This window comes from Diadema antillarum, unplaced genomic scaffold (genome assembly GCF_040938485.1).
Source record: "Diadema antillarum isolate AM-2024a unplaced genomic scaffold, OU_Dant_1.0 seq00000672_RagTag, whole genome shotgun sequence".
Taxonomy (NCBI): domain Eukaryota; kingdom Metazoa; phylum Echinodermata; class Echinoidea; order Diadematoida; family Diadematidae; genus Diadema; species Diadema antillarum.
In genome coordinates this window covers 499,643-517,941 of record NW_027271579.1, presented here as the reverse complement: position 1 = coordinate 517,941, position 18,299 = coordinate 499,643, and the positions used below count along the sequence as shown (strand labels likewise).

General features: G+C 40.3%; 1 protein-coding gene across 2 annotated transcripts in view; it reads left to right on the top strand.

Moving 5' to 3' along the window:
• Positions 1 to 18,299, top strand: part of LOC139736869 (Y+L amino acid transporter 2-like) — a 68,013-nt gene that overhangs the window by 23,362 nt on the left and 26,352 nt on the right. The window contains exon 1 of one of the 2 annotated variants that reach the window (XM_071647532.1): positions 10,236 to 10,864. The exons of the other annotated variant lie outside the window; for it this stretch is intronic. Within the exon in view, the coding sequence (XP_071503633.1) occupies positions 10,309 to 10,864 (556 nt within the window). The 5' untranslated portion in view covers positions 10,236 to 10,308. Of the gene's footprint in view, positions 1 to 10,235; positions 10,865 to 18,299 lie in introns of those variants that run through there. 2 annotated transcript variants of the gene reach the window in all.

The following is an 18,299-nucleotide window of genomic DNA, read 5'->3' as shown; positions in this document are numbered from 1 at the left end:
ATAATCATCAAATTCATGTGACGTACATAACACAACAACGTATACGGCACTTACTATTTTTAACGTGCCTTGTACACATAGGCTATGTTTCAGAGGGAAATTCTTTCTTTGTTGCGTAGATTGTATCGCACTGTTGTTGAGGGGATCACTGAAGATTTTTGCTTCTCAACATTGGAATAGAATATCTTGATAAAGAATAGTTTTCATTGCCACCCCTTTCCTGGCCGTGGCTCCAACATCTTGACGATTCTTTATCTGCCATGTCATCATGCCCAGCAGCAGCTGTTGTAAATCAACACCAATGGTTGTCTTACATGGTACCAGCTAGAATCATGTTCACAAGACGGCAGTATTATATACCAGCATTGCATGCACGACGTCATCAGACACAGTTATAAGTGGCAAAAAGACATTAGCCATGTCATAACATCGTCCCTTGATCACAACGTGCGGTCACCCGGTGCCTATCATGGACGTCACATGGATTATAGTGTCTGTAAATTGCCGTGAAGTATAGGCCTATGGAATATACCCAGCACAGTCACCTAACTATTAATGGCAAGCTTAAACAAACCATCAGTCTGCCCGTGAGCTTTTAGGTTCGAACCGAATAACAGCTATATTCCAATCATGGTTGCTCACTCATTCAAGTTAGATCCGAAATGTCATTGCTTTATTTTAACTTGTTTTGTTCTTGCATATTGAGTGAGAATCAATAAACAAAACAATAACAAATGCACCGTGGGGTTTGGCATACGCTAGGCCTACATAACTATATGTGTGTGTCAAAAATCAACAAAACATTTTTGCGAACTTTTACCTTATTGCTGAAACAAACTGAAGGATTGCAGCTTCCTATTATTCCAGGACCCTGTCTTATCAAGAGTTATAATTGATTATATAGTTGATTTCAATCATAAGTCTATGGCAGCCTGTGTGTTTAAGGAAATCTAAAATCGATCATACCTTTTGAAAAAACGGGGCCCAGATTGGACAATGAATACAAAGCTATATTATTATAGGATATTCAAATTTTGTAAGCTACCATCTGTACTCACATTGTCGGAATCAGTTCTTTTTTTTTCTTTATTTATTTCCCTTAGTTTTAAGGGTGAAACAAGGATTTTTATTATTATGATTATGTATTATTGTGACGCTTCCGAAATCAGAGTGCGCTATGGTTGAAGGCGAATGCTCTATATGCGCCTCAGTAATACGGACCGAACATTGGTCGTCGTTGATATGAAGCAGTGCCGTATACTTCATATACAATGATGTGAAGCAGAAGCTCTGATGTGAAGCAGAGCGATGTGAAGAATCAGAGCGAGCTCTGTCAAGAATGAACGCGCGCCCCCTTGTGATGAAAACAGTCAGACCGCAACACCCTGAAAAGCCTTCGCAGTTATCGTACGCATATGCTTATAGACCTCGCGGATATCACAATGAGCTGGAAGACCACATTTTTAGAGTCCCTGTAAATCTAAACGACATTACCAATCTATACATAATTTATACATCGATAAAAAGCTGAAGAGTTGTACTTTGATGAAATCCGACCACTTGAAAGGTTGTGACGTATGAAATATACTTAACAATCAAATAAAAAACATAAAATTTGCATATTTTTCATTTTTCTTTGGGGGTACACTAGATCAATGAAATAAACGTGGACCAAAATGGAAGAAGTATAAAATGAAAGAGGAAATATCATACTATGAAAATATAATGACTTCATGTGGACTGATTCTTGGAACGGGTCAGGTGATCGAATAAATCATTGCGTTGTACTATTAATTTTTGACCAGATTTCAGTTTGCCGAGAATACGCGTACCTGGGGGGCGTTTCATCAACGAGTTCGTCGGAGTTTTCACCGACAAATTTGCTATCAGCTTATCAGACCAAGGATTTCATTAGCTTTTAACAGTTGTCAGTGTAAATCCTTGCGTCTGATTGGCTGATAGCAAATTTGTCGGTGAAAACTCCGACGAACTCGTTGATGAAACGCCCCCCTGATTAGTTCCCTCTGAGTGGAGAGTTGAACGAACTTTCGCGGAAGGACAAAATCTCGGGTGCTGAGAAGGACATGCGCAAAAACCTGCGCGTACGATAAATTTTTATTTTGAGCTCATTAACAGCCGCGTTGCGGTCTGACTGAATACGCTTGTCAATATTCTTACAGTACCCAGTCCTGTAGCTCCTGAAAGTTGTGATTTCTTCACAATTTCTTTCATCATTGCAATTGGGAGGCAGCACAAATTGGACAATAATTAACGTTATTGTGGATATCATAATTGTCACGTACAGAAATGCCTAAACATGACAAGTGTACGAAAAAAGAAACTGGCAACACGTGCTCACACACAAACACACACACACAGTTTTTACTATTATGTATAGGGATCTAGAACAAACTTATTACAGCCCACACTGACAATGGCCATGACATGATGAATGACGTTGACAACATTTACTTGTTTTTCTTTATTGCAAATAACTACAACAGATAAAATCATGCTTAGTCGTTCTATGCCCTGATTTTTTATTCGGGCTAATTTTTTCAACTTGTATGACTATGCGACCTTTTTAAAAGTTAATGAATTATTCATTACAAAGTTTAGCCAGTTGTTTTGCGAGAGTGAATTTCAGAACCTAAGTTCTTATTGGTGTTTCTTTTATGAAGTGTGGCCTTGAATACACGGTATTTCAGGGTTTATTTATTTTTTTGGTATATGTATATAGCAATGATAATGTCACAACAGTGGAATGCAATCTTGATTTTAATGAATAATCCGAATTTCGAGGATCCTTCCTCTTCAGGGATGACAGTGCGAATTTTCACAGTGATATTCAATTCGCACTGTCATCCCTGATGAAGAGGAAGGATCCTCGAAAATTCGGATTACTCATTAAAATCAAGATCGGCATTTAATGCATTCCACTGTTTTGACATTATCATTGCTATTTCTAGTACTGCCAATACGCGGAGCAACTACAATATATGTATATATATATATATATATATATATATATATATATATATATATATATATATTAACTTCTGTACTTTATACGCAAACGTTGTATTGTTAGCAAGTTGTGCATGCGGTGCCTGTGTTTACTTGCACTTTCTGCTGTAATATACTTTTTTTGGGGGGGGTCAAGTGCATTCATCCGCGAAATGGCAAGATTACGAGCCAACGGCAAACAATTTTGTAATGTTTGTTCAAAAAAAAAAAGAAGAAAGCATACTGTCAGGGAATGAATGACGTTGTTTCCATGATACATGACGGAGCTTTCTAGTCGTAGTTATAATTTGTATAACTTTGTTTTAAGACGTAAACCGTGCATCCTCATTCTAGCAACGTCACAAAGTTTTCCTGGTCAGCACCCGGAATCATTGTGTTTGTGTTATATACCAAACATAATTATGGTAAGGTCGTTATATAAGAAAATGACAAAACAGAGTAAAAACTGTGCTTCCAAATTACATTCCAAGTGTTGACCCCCCCCCCCCCAAAAAAAAAAGAAAGAAATTAATTTACTATCGTCGGATGAATGGAAGAGCTCCCAGTTAAATCGAGACGTCGCAATTTTTCAAAGTAATTCTGACGTTACTCGAGCCGTTTGCAGTCAGTCTAGGGGCAGGGATTCTTTTCTTTTGATTTTAATCCGTGATCGAACATAATGCTCTATTCATAGCAGTGAAAATGATAATGAAACTAGCGTGATTATAGTAGCAGCAGTGTTACACTGTAGTTGTGCATGCACGTAGTATAGATGCTAATGCTGATACTGTACTAAACTCCGATTCATTTTCATCTTGTGATGATGATATTTGTTTATTACTGTAATTAGGCCTACAGTAAAAGGCGTGCAATCATTTTTTTTTTTCTTATCATGGTAGTCATCAGGATTATTTAGATTGTGACGTCACCTTGATGTTTATCGTGGTACCAGCAAAACACGCGTTTTCGAGGTGATTAAAAAAGTCTATACCCCGTTAACAACTTGTGTTTTGTTTTGTGTTTTCATTGAACTTATGCACACTGATACTAGTGGGTCGTCGGCCTTAATGCCAAAAGGGCCTTAACACCATAGACTTTGTACACTATTAATGCCCTTTTGGCATGAGGCCGACGTTAATATAAGGTTTACTAGACGGTATAACGGCTTCAACAATTCAAATTCGTGATTCTTAAACCAGATCACAGAGGTACTGTATATTCAATTTTTCGTGTTATGAAATGAATACGCGTAACACGCACTTCATATTCTGCTTGGTTCATGCAGGCACGTGTTATCACAGCCGTCACACCGTCCTAAAATTGAGCGAAGAAAAATAAATGTTCAAATTCGGCTCTGTAAACATCGGGTCATTATTTATGCACGTCTTGTTGGTGGGCACGTCTCCCAGATTACAGATATTTTTAAGCCATCGTTTGACCATGGAGAGATGTGAGACCTCCCTGGTTTTACCGTCTTTGGAGTTTTTCGTTTAGGCTCCAGCGGCCACTTTGTGAGCGGTGGCAAAATCTCCGTGTAGCAATATGTTGCATGGTTTCTTTCGAGTGTTCTTCGGGTTAAAATGTTTGCAGGCATCGTGCGTACTTCGGCTGTTGATTGACTTTTTGACCAAATATGGGGCCAAATATGGGGCACAAAATTTAAAATTGTATAATCGTTATGGCCACCTTGTATCATTCGGGACACTGACGCCACCCTACTTTATATACAGAAGAAGTGCTTGGAATCTCCTCGCAATTTGAAAAAAAAAAAATTATGGATATAGGATAGTTCTCACCACATAACATGATGTGCTTAGCATTCTAGAGTTTGGCCTTGATGTTCCATGCTTCAAGCCGCTCTTCCTATATTATAGAGTTTGAATATTATATGGCGACCAAGGGACTCATTATCCATTTTAAGCCGTATACATCAATGATTCTTAGAAAAAATGTTAAAGTCCTGTATGAAACGTGGTGTTAATAATATTGTACAGAACAAATCCTTCCAGTTGTTTTTTCTTCATCATTTCTTTGTTATTGATGTCCCAGAACTGCCAAAAAAAAATGATAATAATATTAGCATCTCATAAAAAAAAATTAACATTAAATCATAAATCCACACGCATGGACATTCATCGCTTGTTAATTAATTCAATACACCTGTTCTGTCAAAAGCATAGAGATGAATTGTGTACTAGAGCGCGGACTGCGTGTGGCGCGTACGCAGTGCTCGTGTGCCGAGTTGAAGAGGCCGCGCGCCATCTTTGTCCGGGCAAAGTGGAGTATGTGGTGGACACGTAAACACGTATACACAAGCGCTCAAACACGTATTAGCATACTATAGGCCCTACTTGTCTTTCAGCAAGAAGATGAGAGAAGGAAACAACTCAAAAATTTAAGTTGCTAGCAATCTCTTATTATGAGTGGTAAAGAAAATGAAAATGAAACAAAATTTTACCTTATTCTCCACGATGTAATATTTTCAAGCCGACCAACACGACCATGGTCCATGCAATACAAAGGATTCTCTTGGTCTCCAGACAGCAGGGTGCCCCTTGTGATATAATAATTACCGCAATTACATTAAACTTTCTTAAGCTGCGTCAATCTTTGTATTTTTTTTTTGGCAATTATATTTTTTTCTGTATGAGGGGACTACATTCTATAGTCCTGACATCTGTGTATACGAGTGTTTCATTATATATTTTCTTCTTTTTTTTGGTGGAAATGAAATAAATCATTTTTATAAGTACGTGTAGGCATATTGGTTCCATGACATGTATTATGTTCAAGCTCGAAATGCTAATGTTGAAGCTTACCTAAACCCTAATCATAACACCTACACTGCAAAAAGTCCGGTGTTAAATAGTGAACACCGAGCTGGTGTTAAATTTTCGGTGCTCATTTATGGTGTTAAATTAACACCTCCGGGTGTCATTTCCAAATTTTAAACTGTTTTTTGAAGAGTTTCTTAGTAACTGCACTTCTTGTTGATTTTTAATTTAAACAAGACGATCAAGAATTTTACATTAAAATAATAATGATAAAATACTAGATTTTTGAAAAAATGTGAAAATAAATTTACACCAAAGTAACACCAACTGGTGTGGTCTCTTATTGAAGCTGGACGGGTGTTAAACCATTGATATTAACACCAACAAATATCAAATCAACACCATGTGGTGTCATTTTTGAATTAACACCAGTACAGTGTCAAAATAACACCAGGTACAGTGTCAAATTAACACCACGAAGTGTCAGGTGAAGACTTTTCAACACCATCACCTGTGGGTGTGGTCCTTTATTGAAGTTTGATCGGTGTTAGATTTAACACCCGTGGTGTTAAATCTAACACCGATATTTTTACAGTGTAACCTCTAATCCTCACCCTGCCTTGAACCAAAAGCCTAATCAGACCCATGGTGCTAACTGTTTTTCAGAAAGATATCAATGCCGGAGCATAATAATATGTTCTGTCACCAGGCATATATTACGTATTCTAGCTTTTCTCACACCGTATCACCGTAGTAAAATTAACTGCTGGTATAGCAAAGAGTGGAGGAACGATTTTTTTTTTTTTTTTTTGTGGGGGGGGGGGGGGGGGGGGCTCAAGGGCCAAATAATGCACTTAGAAAAGAGCACTTTTTAAACTTAAAAAGGGAAGTTTTTTTTTTTTTGGAAAGGGGGCAAATGCCCCCCCCCCCCCCCCGTTCCGCCAACCTTGCATATATAGTTATGTACTGTGATATAGTAGCACTAGATCGAGAATGGCTGAGGGAGGGCGGAGTGCCCCCTGACGAATTTTGCAAGACCTTTTCTTTTCTTTTTCTTTTTTTGTGTGCAGTGAATCAATCTGTTTAACACGCACTGTAATGTCCTTTTAATTACTTGTGAAAGGAAACTCCGCTCCCCTTCTTTTCTCCTGTTTCTACATCCAAAAGCAGCACATGATTCAGGCATTTTGCAACATAGATCTATGCTATACTTTAAGTGGAATTTACGAATTTGAGAACACTTTCAATTTCCAAACTCCGATGGAGACTTTGGCATAGATGCTATAGCCTACTGCCGTTAGTTTGCAGGCACAAACCCTTGTTGGTCGTAAAGGAGTCTGCGCCAAGACTACTACATGCACCACTTTGGCACTGTCCCATAGGCCCTGTGTTGAAGCTTCTCCCAACAAGTTGGGAGAGGCTGCAGTGTAGTGGTGCGTGTATTAGTCTTGGCGCATGCAGACTCCTATACGACCAACAAGGGTTTGTGCCTGCAAACTATACTGCCGTTGCATTCCGTCGTCGATCTCCCTGCATGCTCCGCTAGCGCTGTACATTATCGGTACGGTTGCTAGTCGAAATTTGCCCGGACCAAAATGGCGAATGCTTCCTTCTATCGGTCACAGGGATTTTACGGAGTCCGCCCTCTAGTTTTTTATATCTCTATGGTCAAAAGCGTCACAACATTTTGAACATGCTGTTCTGCAGCGATCCGGTCTTGTCCACCGCCAGCCAGTCTCGATAAAAGCAAGACAGTGCTCTGAGAAATCTAACATGCACATGAGATAATAATGTTTCGCACCAAAATATTGAAAGGATAATACAGCGAACTGCCGCTCGCTGTTCTGGGCTCGCTGTTGTGATTTTGGTATGATATTGATAATGCATGATTAAACCAGGAAAGCTCTCTATATTGTGAAAACAATGTCATGTTATTGATAAACACCTGCGATAGAGTGCATACGATCTTCGAGGCACGGATCATGGTTTTAAATGAGATGTTCTGGTTTCTTCTTTTTCTAGATAGTACAGACCTCTTTATTTTAGTTCATAACTGAGTAAAGTACTGAGCATTATAGTCACTGGCTATAGGACACTCCGCTGCAGGAGTCGATTCGAGCACTATAAATCTTTCAATGATCGCAACAGAATTTCTGGGAAGTTGTCATGGCAGCACCTGGCCAACAACCTGACTATTACAAGTGTATTACTAGGGCATATATACTTATTTGACAACAATCTTATCATTATGATTGAAGTGGTCCCAGGGTTTCAGATTTTTTTTTTATGTGCAGTACATGTACATGGTATTGTACATGTACTTATAAATCAGATAGCGCTGTCATTGATGAGGAAGTATATACCTTGAACTTACATTGTATATGTGGAGAATGATCCTTGAAAGTAACTGAAATTTTGCTCAACTGATGGAGTCAAGACTATACATTGCAATATAGACCCATGAGTTTTATTATGAGGAATTAATGCGTAACATGATACTTCATTATAACAGGCTGTGTTTCAGTTTCATCACAGTATTAAAAAATGAATATCCTCCTATTAAAAAAAAAAAAAGTGGTTTTGGAAGTTTTAGTGTGGAGGCGCCCACTCCCTCCCCCCCCCCCCCCCCCCCCCCCAGTTTTGGGTTCACAGTACTATCCAGTATAGACGTATCATTTGAATAAAAAGCCATCGCTTTCAGCAAAGCGTTTTTCTGGGGTCTTTCGTTTGTTTTGTGAAGTGCAGCCCACGTGTTATAATAATATCCAGCCCCAATATAGACACAAGGTTGTGACAGACCTATATACATTTAGATATTCATGAACAAGGACCCCGCCCGGCTTGACAAGAACTTGTTGTTACTGGTTGATGAGGATGAAACAATGTTTCTGTACCAAATGCACACCATCCTGACGGTGGACCCACTTTTCCTATAAAAGATTGATAGAGGGACTGGTGCATCCTCACCAATATTTTTAGGGATGAAACGGCAGTCAACATCATGGTCGTATATTGCACAAAACTTTGTTTGAGATAGATATAAATGGAGAAAAAATAACCGTATATCAGCTATATATTCCTATAGGTGATTACACGTGACATTGATGTTCTCACTCCATGTTGTGTAATGACATTTTCATTTTATTTTATTCAAATGAAAACTGCTCATTCAACCCTCGTTGCTATTTGAACTAGACGACATAGTGCATGGTGGGTCTATTGGATTTTTGTTCTCACACAGGCTATACTAATATCATTCACTTGTGATTACGCTGTGAAATATATTTGTCATTCTTTCACACTTATTTCACTTTTAGAAAGTGATGCATGCAGGTGATGTGAATGTTAGATAGACAACAATGATTGTGAATGTGATTTTACATAGGTATAAGACGTGTATAAAATATGTTTATCATTGTAGAGTACATACACAGTACATGACAAGTACTCAAGAGCTTTTCCCCAGTGACAACCCGTGAGGAGGAGAAAAATACAGAGACTCCAACCCCAAGCACCTTCTGATCTGGAGATTCTCCCGCCCGAAACCCCTAGCAAACGGGAGACTCCAAGTTGATGTGTGCAAAGCGCGAAGTTCCTAGGATTCTAGATGTTCTCTGGTGCTATCTAAGGTTTATTTTTTCAACATACGATAGAAATAAGTAAGAAATCCTTTCCACCGGGAGACACAGAGCCAGGGCGGGAGAAATCAAATCTCAAACGGGAGAACGGGAGATTGTGCAAAAATGGGCTTTCGGCGGGAGATCTCCCGTCGAAAACGGGAGAGTTGGAGTCTCTGAAAATATTCTCTTTGCAAGTACGGGTGGATAGCTTTCTTCCAGCCAGGCACGTTCTAGTAATAACTCTAGTTTGTTATGATTTCAACATTTACAGTCTCTTCGAAAAGAAGTTTTAAAACTTTACTTCTTTTCGTTCTACTTTTTGTAAACCTTCAATCCATTGTGACGAATTTCCTTGAATCTGCGACGACTGGTTTCAAAGGCTACACCTCCGAAACTACGCGAGATATGCCCGCCATTCATGCTGTTAGACTCCGGATAACGGTACGCTTTGTGTATTGTCTTTGTGTGTGTCTGTGTGTGTATGTGCATGTGTGTGTGGGGTGTGTGTGTGTGTGTGTGTGTCGTGTTTTCATTTTTTTGTTGGGCGTGCTGAATGCCCGAACCCGTACTCCTGCGTTGATGCCGTAGCGCAAGCCGACCTACTACAAGTACTCATTCAGCACAATGCAATGATGTTGACATTCATTATTTCGCGCGCGATCCACGTGGCTAGCTAGCGCTAGTATAGCAGTTTTGTAATTCTTCGCTCGGCGGTCCGTTATCAAATTATCAGTGTCATCATTCTCGACGATATCGACGTTGTTATCTCTTGACCAACTTGACATTGTCGTGCTGTGTAAGAAGATTCCGTAGTTGTTTTATTACTACAGACTTTATTCATTCAGCTGATAGTTTTGTCATCTCATCGCCAGCAGATTTTCTGAAGGAGAGGAGATATCAAACGAAATATGGTTTTGAACCAAGGAGAAAATGGCCATGCAGCCGAAACTCCAGAGACTGGCGTGCTCAACCCAAGTCGCGGTGGAAAGGAGGCCGAGGCGACGGGGGACCAAGGTGAAGGGAGGGTCGACACCCATGACGACAGCCGAGTTCAACTCAAACCCCAGATCGGTCTCTTTAGTAGCAGCACTGTCATTATCGGCTGCATTGTCGGCTCTGGAATCTTCCTCTCCCCGACCAGCGTTTTGAAAAATTCTGGCTCCGTGGGTATGTCCCTCGTCGTGTGGATCGTTTCTGGTTTGTTTTCTCTGATCGGAGCTCTGTGCTTTGCCGAACTCGGGACCACCATCCCGAAGAGTGGGGGAGAGTATGCGTACATTATGGCCAGCTTCGGTGGTTTACCGGCATTCCTGCTGCTCTGGGTAACACTCATCATCATAAATCCTACTGGTCAGGCGATAGTAGCCCTCACATTTGCCGATTACGTCATTCAGCCCTTCTTCACGGAAGTCGACTGTCCAGCACCCGATAGCTTTGTCCGGATAGCGGCCATTCTGTGTCTTGGTAAGGCTTCACTCATTGTTTTTGTCATTGCCAAGGTCAAGGAATCCTGCTAGGAATCCTGGCCAAACTGCAACAGTTGAGACTACAAATTGAGAAGTTATTTTTTTTTACAATTTTTTAATGACGTTGTACAATATTATGTAATCTTCCGGGGGGGGGGGGGGATTTGGGGATTATTTAATCTTCTTCTTCTTCTTTCAATAAAGTACAGGCCACCTTGTGGTGTATCAGCGTACTGGTGTGGTGCTAGGTGCAGCCATGCATGTACAGTGCATTTCAAAACGTTTGCTCATGAAGACACATATGTACAGTGCTAATTAAAATGTGCTGCTAAAAACTGCTCCTGCCATCTAGCGGAGCTGGAGATGTTTCACCTCTTCCTTGAACATTAAAGGAGAGGTGCAATTGATGGCTTGGTCTGGTAGGCTGTTCCACAGTCGTGTTGTGTCCGGAATAAAACTTCTCTGGTAGATGAGGGTACGTGCATGAGGAATGTTCAGCATCTGGGAGTGGCCCCTGCGGGTCCTGGGATTCGTGGATAGAATTGTATTGGATGGGATGTCTACATGAGAGTTCATAACACAATACATCATGTAGACTTTCGCTTGAGCTCTACGTTCCTGGAGTGAGGGCCAGCCCAATTTATGAAGCATATCGGTGACACTGCTTGTTCGTTGGTAATCCTGAAACACAAAGCGGGCATAACGGCGTTGTACCATCTCCAACCTGTTGATATTGACCTGTGTAAAAGGGTCCCATATTATGCTGGCATACTCCATGATTGGTCTCAGGAGGGTCAGGTAGCACAGCACTTTGATCTTTCTTGGACATGCATGGATGTTTCTTTGAAGAAAGGCACTGGTGGAGTTGGCCTTCTTGGCAACTTGATTGATATGGTGGTTCCAGCTAAGGTTGTTCTGAATGTGAATACCAAGGTATTTGGCTGTGTTGGTGTTTGCCAGTGGCTGGCCATGGATGTTGTATGAATTAAGAAGTGGTTTCCTCTTGTTGGTGAGGTGAAGCACTTTGCACTTGTTTGGGTTGAACTGCATTAACCAGTCGGTCTCCCAACACTGTAGGGCATCAAGGTTTTGCTGTAATATGTGGGCATCTGCTTCTGACTTGATTGTTTTATAAATCATGCAATCATCCGCAAATAACCTCACAGTGCAGTCGGTGGATAGACACTCAGGCAAATCGTTAATAAACAGCAGGAACAGCAATGGCCCTATGACACTTCCTTGGGGTACCCCTGAAGCAACGTTGACAGAGCTCGAGATGGAACCTTCGAGGATCACCCTTTGTGTTCTGTTGTGGAGGAAGTCAGAAAGCCAGTTGTGGAGTGTTCCCCTTATGCCGTAGTAATCAAGCTTGTAGAGAAGTCTGGAGTGAGGCACCTTGTCAAATGCTTTTGAAAAGTCAAGCAGTATGACATCAATCTGCTCTCTATTATCAATACCCTTTGCAAGGTCATGGATTGCTAGGGTGAGCTGGGATGTGCAAGACCTCTTCTTTCGAAATCCATGCTGGACATCTGACAAGATGGTGTGTATGTCGAGATGGTCCATGATGTTACTGTGAATGATGTGTTCAAGCATCTTACAGGTTACTGATGTCAGTGAGATGGGCCTGTAGTTGGAGGGATCATGTCGGTCACCTGATTTAAAGACCGGAGATATATTTGCTGCTTTCCAGTCAAGAGGAATCTTGCCTTGATCAAGAGATGCTTGAAAAAATATGGTAAGGATTGGTGTCAATTCTTTGGCTAATTCCTTCAGAAGTCTGGTAGGAATTTCATCAGGACCAGTGGCCTTATGGGGATCAAGTTCGGACAAGAGCTTAAAAACACCAGCGGGGGAGACTGAAATGTTTCCCATGCTTGGATATGGACTTCTACCCTTGTACGGGATTGTAGATATATCTTCATTCGAGTTAAAGACAGAGGAAAACTGTTGATTCAAGACATTGGCCTTTTGCATGCTATCAAGCTGCAAGGATCCACTTAATGATTTTAGGGCAGCAACTCCACTTGCATCACAGCGTTTGCTATTGATGTACTGCCAGAAACGTTTTGGGTTGCTGGTTGATTGTGGACTGATTATGTCAGTCAAGTACTCATTCAAGGCCCTCTTGCAAGCTACTCTTGATTGTTTCTTCAGCACATGGTATCTTTCCCTGTCTTTAATATTGCCACTGTTTCGAGCCCTGACAAAGCTACGCTTCTTACGTCGGGACAGACGCTTGACATCTGTATTAATCCATGGCTGATTAAACCGTGTTGACGTCATCTTGGAGGGGACGTTTCCGTGAAGTATGTTTGTCAGATTGATCTTTATATCTGACCACATGTCTTCAACAGAACTCTGGGCATCAAATTGGGATGTGAAGGTTGTCTGGTAGGATACACATGCATCTTTCATAGTTTGAATATTCATCTGTTTCCAGAGATAAATCTTTCTTCTAACAGGTTTACGTCTGTTGATGGAGATTGACGATTCCACAGAGACTATGTCGTGGTCTCCAATTCCAGGTAAGGCTGCACACTTGCTCACTAATGATGGTCGGTTTGTGAGGAAAAGGTCTAAACAGGTGTTAAATCTAGTTGGAAAATCAACTGTTTGGTGCAAGCAGCAGTTCTGGAGCATTTCAAGAAAGCGGTGGCTGATTGCGGAGGGGTACTGGTTTCTCTCAGTGGTCTGAGTCGCCCAGTTGATGTCTGGCAGATTGAGATCACCTCCTAACCAGAGCACAGCATTGGGGTGTTGGGAGTGTATCTTTTCTATCACGTTGCAGACCATGTCCATGTATTCGGTACCGGATGAAGGAGGGCGGTAGATGACACCTACAAGAAGGTACTTATTTCCGGTAACGGGTATCTTAACAAGTATTGCCTCTACTGCTTCTTCAACAGACAGCTGCTCAAAAATTATGTTTTCCTTAAGGGCTATTAGGACTCCACCATAGCCATCAGACCTATCTCTCCGGACGATAGTATAACCATCAGGAAAGAGCTCAGAGCTGGTGATGTTTTCTTTAAGCCATGTTTCAGTTCCCAAGACGATATCTGGTTTGGTAGAATCCAAGACGTCCCCTATTTCCGCCTTCTTATTTCTGACACTTTGAAAATTTATGTTCAGAACTCTGAGGTTTTGCTTTACTTTGTTAACTCTCCCAGTCTTCCGCTTGGTAGTAATAGGGGATGAAGAAGCAATAGGATGACCAGGACTATAGTGAAGCGAGGACGTTTGGTCGGTAACTCCATCTGAATTATTGTCATCAGCTAAACAATCAAACTGGTTACTTGTATTAGCCTGGAAGGAGGTGAACAAACTGCTAGAAAATTGAGGCATGCCACAGGAGATGCAATACCATGACACATTAGAGTTACCTAAAGCTTCATAAACAGGAGTAGACATTAGCATGCAGTCAGCGTGGTACCATTCTTGACAATTGTCACAAGCGACTCCCCTCTGCTTCCACGTGACTTGGCGATAGCAAATCTGGCAGGGGTCTTTCACTCGGGGGCCAGGATTAAGTTCAACATCGGCAGAATTTGTGATAAGAAGTATGCTCAAATAAATCAAACACTTTCCTTTACATCTGTGGTCAGAAGGGCATACTCGAGCTTGGGTGCTGGCATTTTGAGAAATAATGCGAAATGCATATGTACTAACACTAAGTTCATTGCAGTGAGGTAGGATGTGGTTTCTTTCTGGAGTCTGTTGGCATGAGCGTGATCTACTTGAGTACACATGATGTAGGACAAGACAAGGGCGTGCTTCAGAAGAAGGTTGAAAAAATACTTCATTGCTGCAAGTGATATTTAATATCGTTGAAACAAGGAGGGAGTAGTATAAACACAAATTCTTCAAGTTTGTCATTTCTATCACGTAGCTTGAAGACAGCAGACTCTATCCAATATCAAAATAAAACTTCCTATAAAATCGAGGTAACGATGTTGTGAGTCCAATATAGCTTGGTTGCTATGCCTTTGGTGTGTTCCAACAACTTGTGATAAATTTACATGTACCGGTATCTTGTATGTGAGAAGGGTTCAAAATGGCTGTCACATACCTGTAAACCTTCACATGTGTGTGTGTGTGTCCACAACCTGCAGGACCCAGCAGCGTGGGGTTGTATAGCTTTGCAGTGCAGTAACCGGTGGTATTAAACAAGATGAAGGGTGGCAATGAAGTTGAATAGAGTTGAATACAATAGGACCTATTCACCAAACATGAGTAGGCCTATTGTACCATGCAAGTAAGATAAGTAGGCCCTACTCAGTACTACTTTGAACTAGTCAAATGAAGTCACAATAAAACTATAAATGATGTACTTGCGAGTTTGAAATGAACAGCAGTATACCGCTAGTTAGCTTGGTGTTCCCATCATCATGCAATCCGTAGAACCGTATACCAGTAATGCACTATATGTAGCCTCCTCATCATGTACATGGTTGAACATGAAGGTGTGTACACAAATTGGCGTGGATGGGACTGTAGACTTGACAGTGCTGACAAGATGAAGGGTGGCGTAGAGTTGAATGCTGCATTTGGTGCTAAATATCACCACAAAATTACTCACAAGTGTGCTGAAGACAGAGAGTTGGCATTCATGGAAGTGTTGATAAATCAGAAAATCATAATAAGATCTCCATTTTAAAATTTTGTGATATTTTATGGCAGACAGACAGAACACACTGCACACTGCACACTGCACACTGCACACTGCACACTGCACACTGCAGAAACACATCCTTTGTATCAAAATGTGACGTTTAGTATAGCTATAGGGTCTGTATGTGTTTCAGAAATGCATTGCCAAGTGTTTTCCATGGGTGTAATTACTGAGACCTTTCTTGGGAGTACAGTGTATTCCCTTTCAGCCAAAATAGACAAGTAAATGACTTTCTCAAAATCTGTTTGACTGGATGAAAAATCTGGGAAGAAATGGGACTTCTGCATGTAGTGCAAGCTCAGACTCTTGTATGTATGAAAGTGCAGTGACTCTTTGATTATATATGAATGTTGACAAATTGAAATACCGTACCCCAGTCGGCATTTAGAAAATAATGCGATATATTTGATGCTAAATTGGATGAGGGCATTTACAAATATGTACGTTGTCAGTCTTACGTAAAAATTCTGATGAAATGTTATAATAACGACCCAAGGAAAGACGATCAAGTGTTTTAAAATTGAAGAAAAGTAATGTGGTTTCCAGTTCCCACAACAGCAACATGTGTTAGAGTTAGCACTGCTCTCCCAGACAGTTTATAAGTCTTGCAGCATTCAGCGTGTACACATCGAAGGAGAGTGATGTAGTGGGAAACCCTCGATACGAGCACAGAGCAAAATTTGAATTCAACTTTGTGAAGATTCCAAGACCTTAACCACAGTGCTCACATGTACTTAGTACATAGGGGAGACTGGGGTAATTGTGGCCCCTCAACATAAAATGTGTAATTAAACCATCTTCTATCTGTTGAAATAGCTTATAGAGCATGTAGAAGGTCAATTCTTACCACTACTATGTTCCAACATCCATTCATTTAGCAATTAGCATTTTGAAAGGATGACCTGTTTTATCAGTGCATGTCAAAATCGATGAGTAAAAAGCGCACTCTTCACTTTAGAAAGGTCAATGTCACATCTCCAATTCACTCCCAAATCCTTTTTCATAATGTTACTTGGTAATGATACACCTTGTCTGAAGTGATTATGAAACAAATTGTACAAATTTTTATCTCTTCTTAAGACAGAAGGTCATGGTTTGAGACATGTACTTTGGGGTAATTATGGCCCCCTATAGAAAAGCATTATTTTGCTGTGAACATCTATGGTTATGTGCAAGAAGGATCACGATTTAGTTAAAATTACAATACACCTGTTTCATTACTGGGATTTATCAAATCAACATACAGTGTAATTATAACATCATTGCAACTTTGTTTTGGATATTTCCAGGTGAAGGACTCCATCTTTCAAGGTCATCATGTCACAAAATCAAAGGCATATGATAGACTCTGACTTACAGTTTTTGTATGTCACAAAACTGAAATATGACAGATGTAATTAAGGCTTCAAAAGAGAGGACATGGGGCTGAAAGCAACCTGTAAACCCTTAGATCCATTGGTTTTGCAAATCGTAAGATATATTGTAGAATTGACTCTTATATTATTGTTTTTTATGTGTCATGTTTCGGTGATTGATTTCATATGTTTAGGTGTCAGGACAAAATGACAATTAGCTAAACTGGGATGAACTTGACTCTGTACATTAATTGGAATGGATAAATGAGGATTGTTATGATTAGGAAGTCATTCCTTAACGTGCTCTTGTACAGTTCATCATGTATCACTAGTACTTTATGATTTATTTTATTTATTATATCTTAATATAAAAGGGGGCCACAAATACCCCAACGCACGGGGAAATTATGGCCCCACAAAGTCGTTAACATAATGGCAATTAATATGCAAACGAGAAGTTACAGATTTATACTTTCAATTGTATATCATAGGTATATACATTGACTGTATATTCACAGGATTAGAATATCATTGATCTTTCCATATAATAGTAGTAATAGAAAATGAAAAAAGGGGGCCACAATTACCCCAGTCTCCCCTACATGTAGACTCTAAGACATATTTGAGAGATGATGATTAATGCACCAAATTAATTATAAATATTGCATTTCATCAACTTCCATTTAGACTTTAGACTGTAGTCGGAAAGTGTTTTGAAGAGGTAATATACTGGGGAAAGAAAGTGGTCGAAAAATCCACCAAGTTCATATACAGTCTGGAAACTAGGCTAATAGACTTTGGATGTGTGCATCAGGGTGTCATCGCTTTGTTCCTTGGGAAGTCATGCAGTGATGGAGACTAAATTAATTTTTTTTTTGGAGGGGTGTTGAAAGCAAATAGTTCAAGCCCTCCTCTTATTATTTTGCTAACTCTACCAAACTTTGTGCATGATAATTGCATCCGTTCTCCTCGCTCCTGTGACCCACAGAGAGTTCTGTATACTGCAGCCAGTCACAAAAACCCATAGGAGAACTTGCATACTACTGTCAGAGTTTCAAGCATTGTCCCTGGAGCTAAGAGAGTGCATGTCAGAGTAATGATACCATGATGCCCTGTTGAAGACAAAGTTAGCTTGAATCAAAGATGTGAAGCAAAACCCTTTTAGTCTGTGAAAATACTAAGGTAGTCAGAAAAAGTAAGATACCACTGAGGTACATGTATGTCTTCTTTGAGTGATGTACATATGACAGTCTAAGTTGAGTGAAATTGATGTTGCTTGCCTATGTGAGCAAGTGGAATGTGTTTGTTGATAAGCAGACCCATAAGCAGAGCCCATGAAACATGAACAATTGCTTATGATCACAAGGAGTACAGGGAAATGTTTCTGATATTATATAGAAATA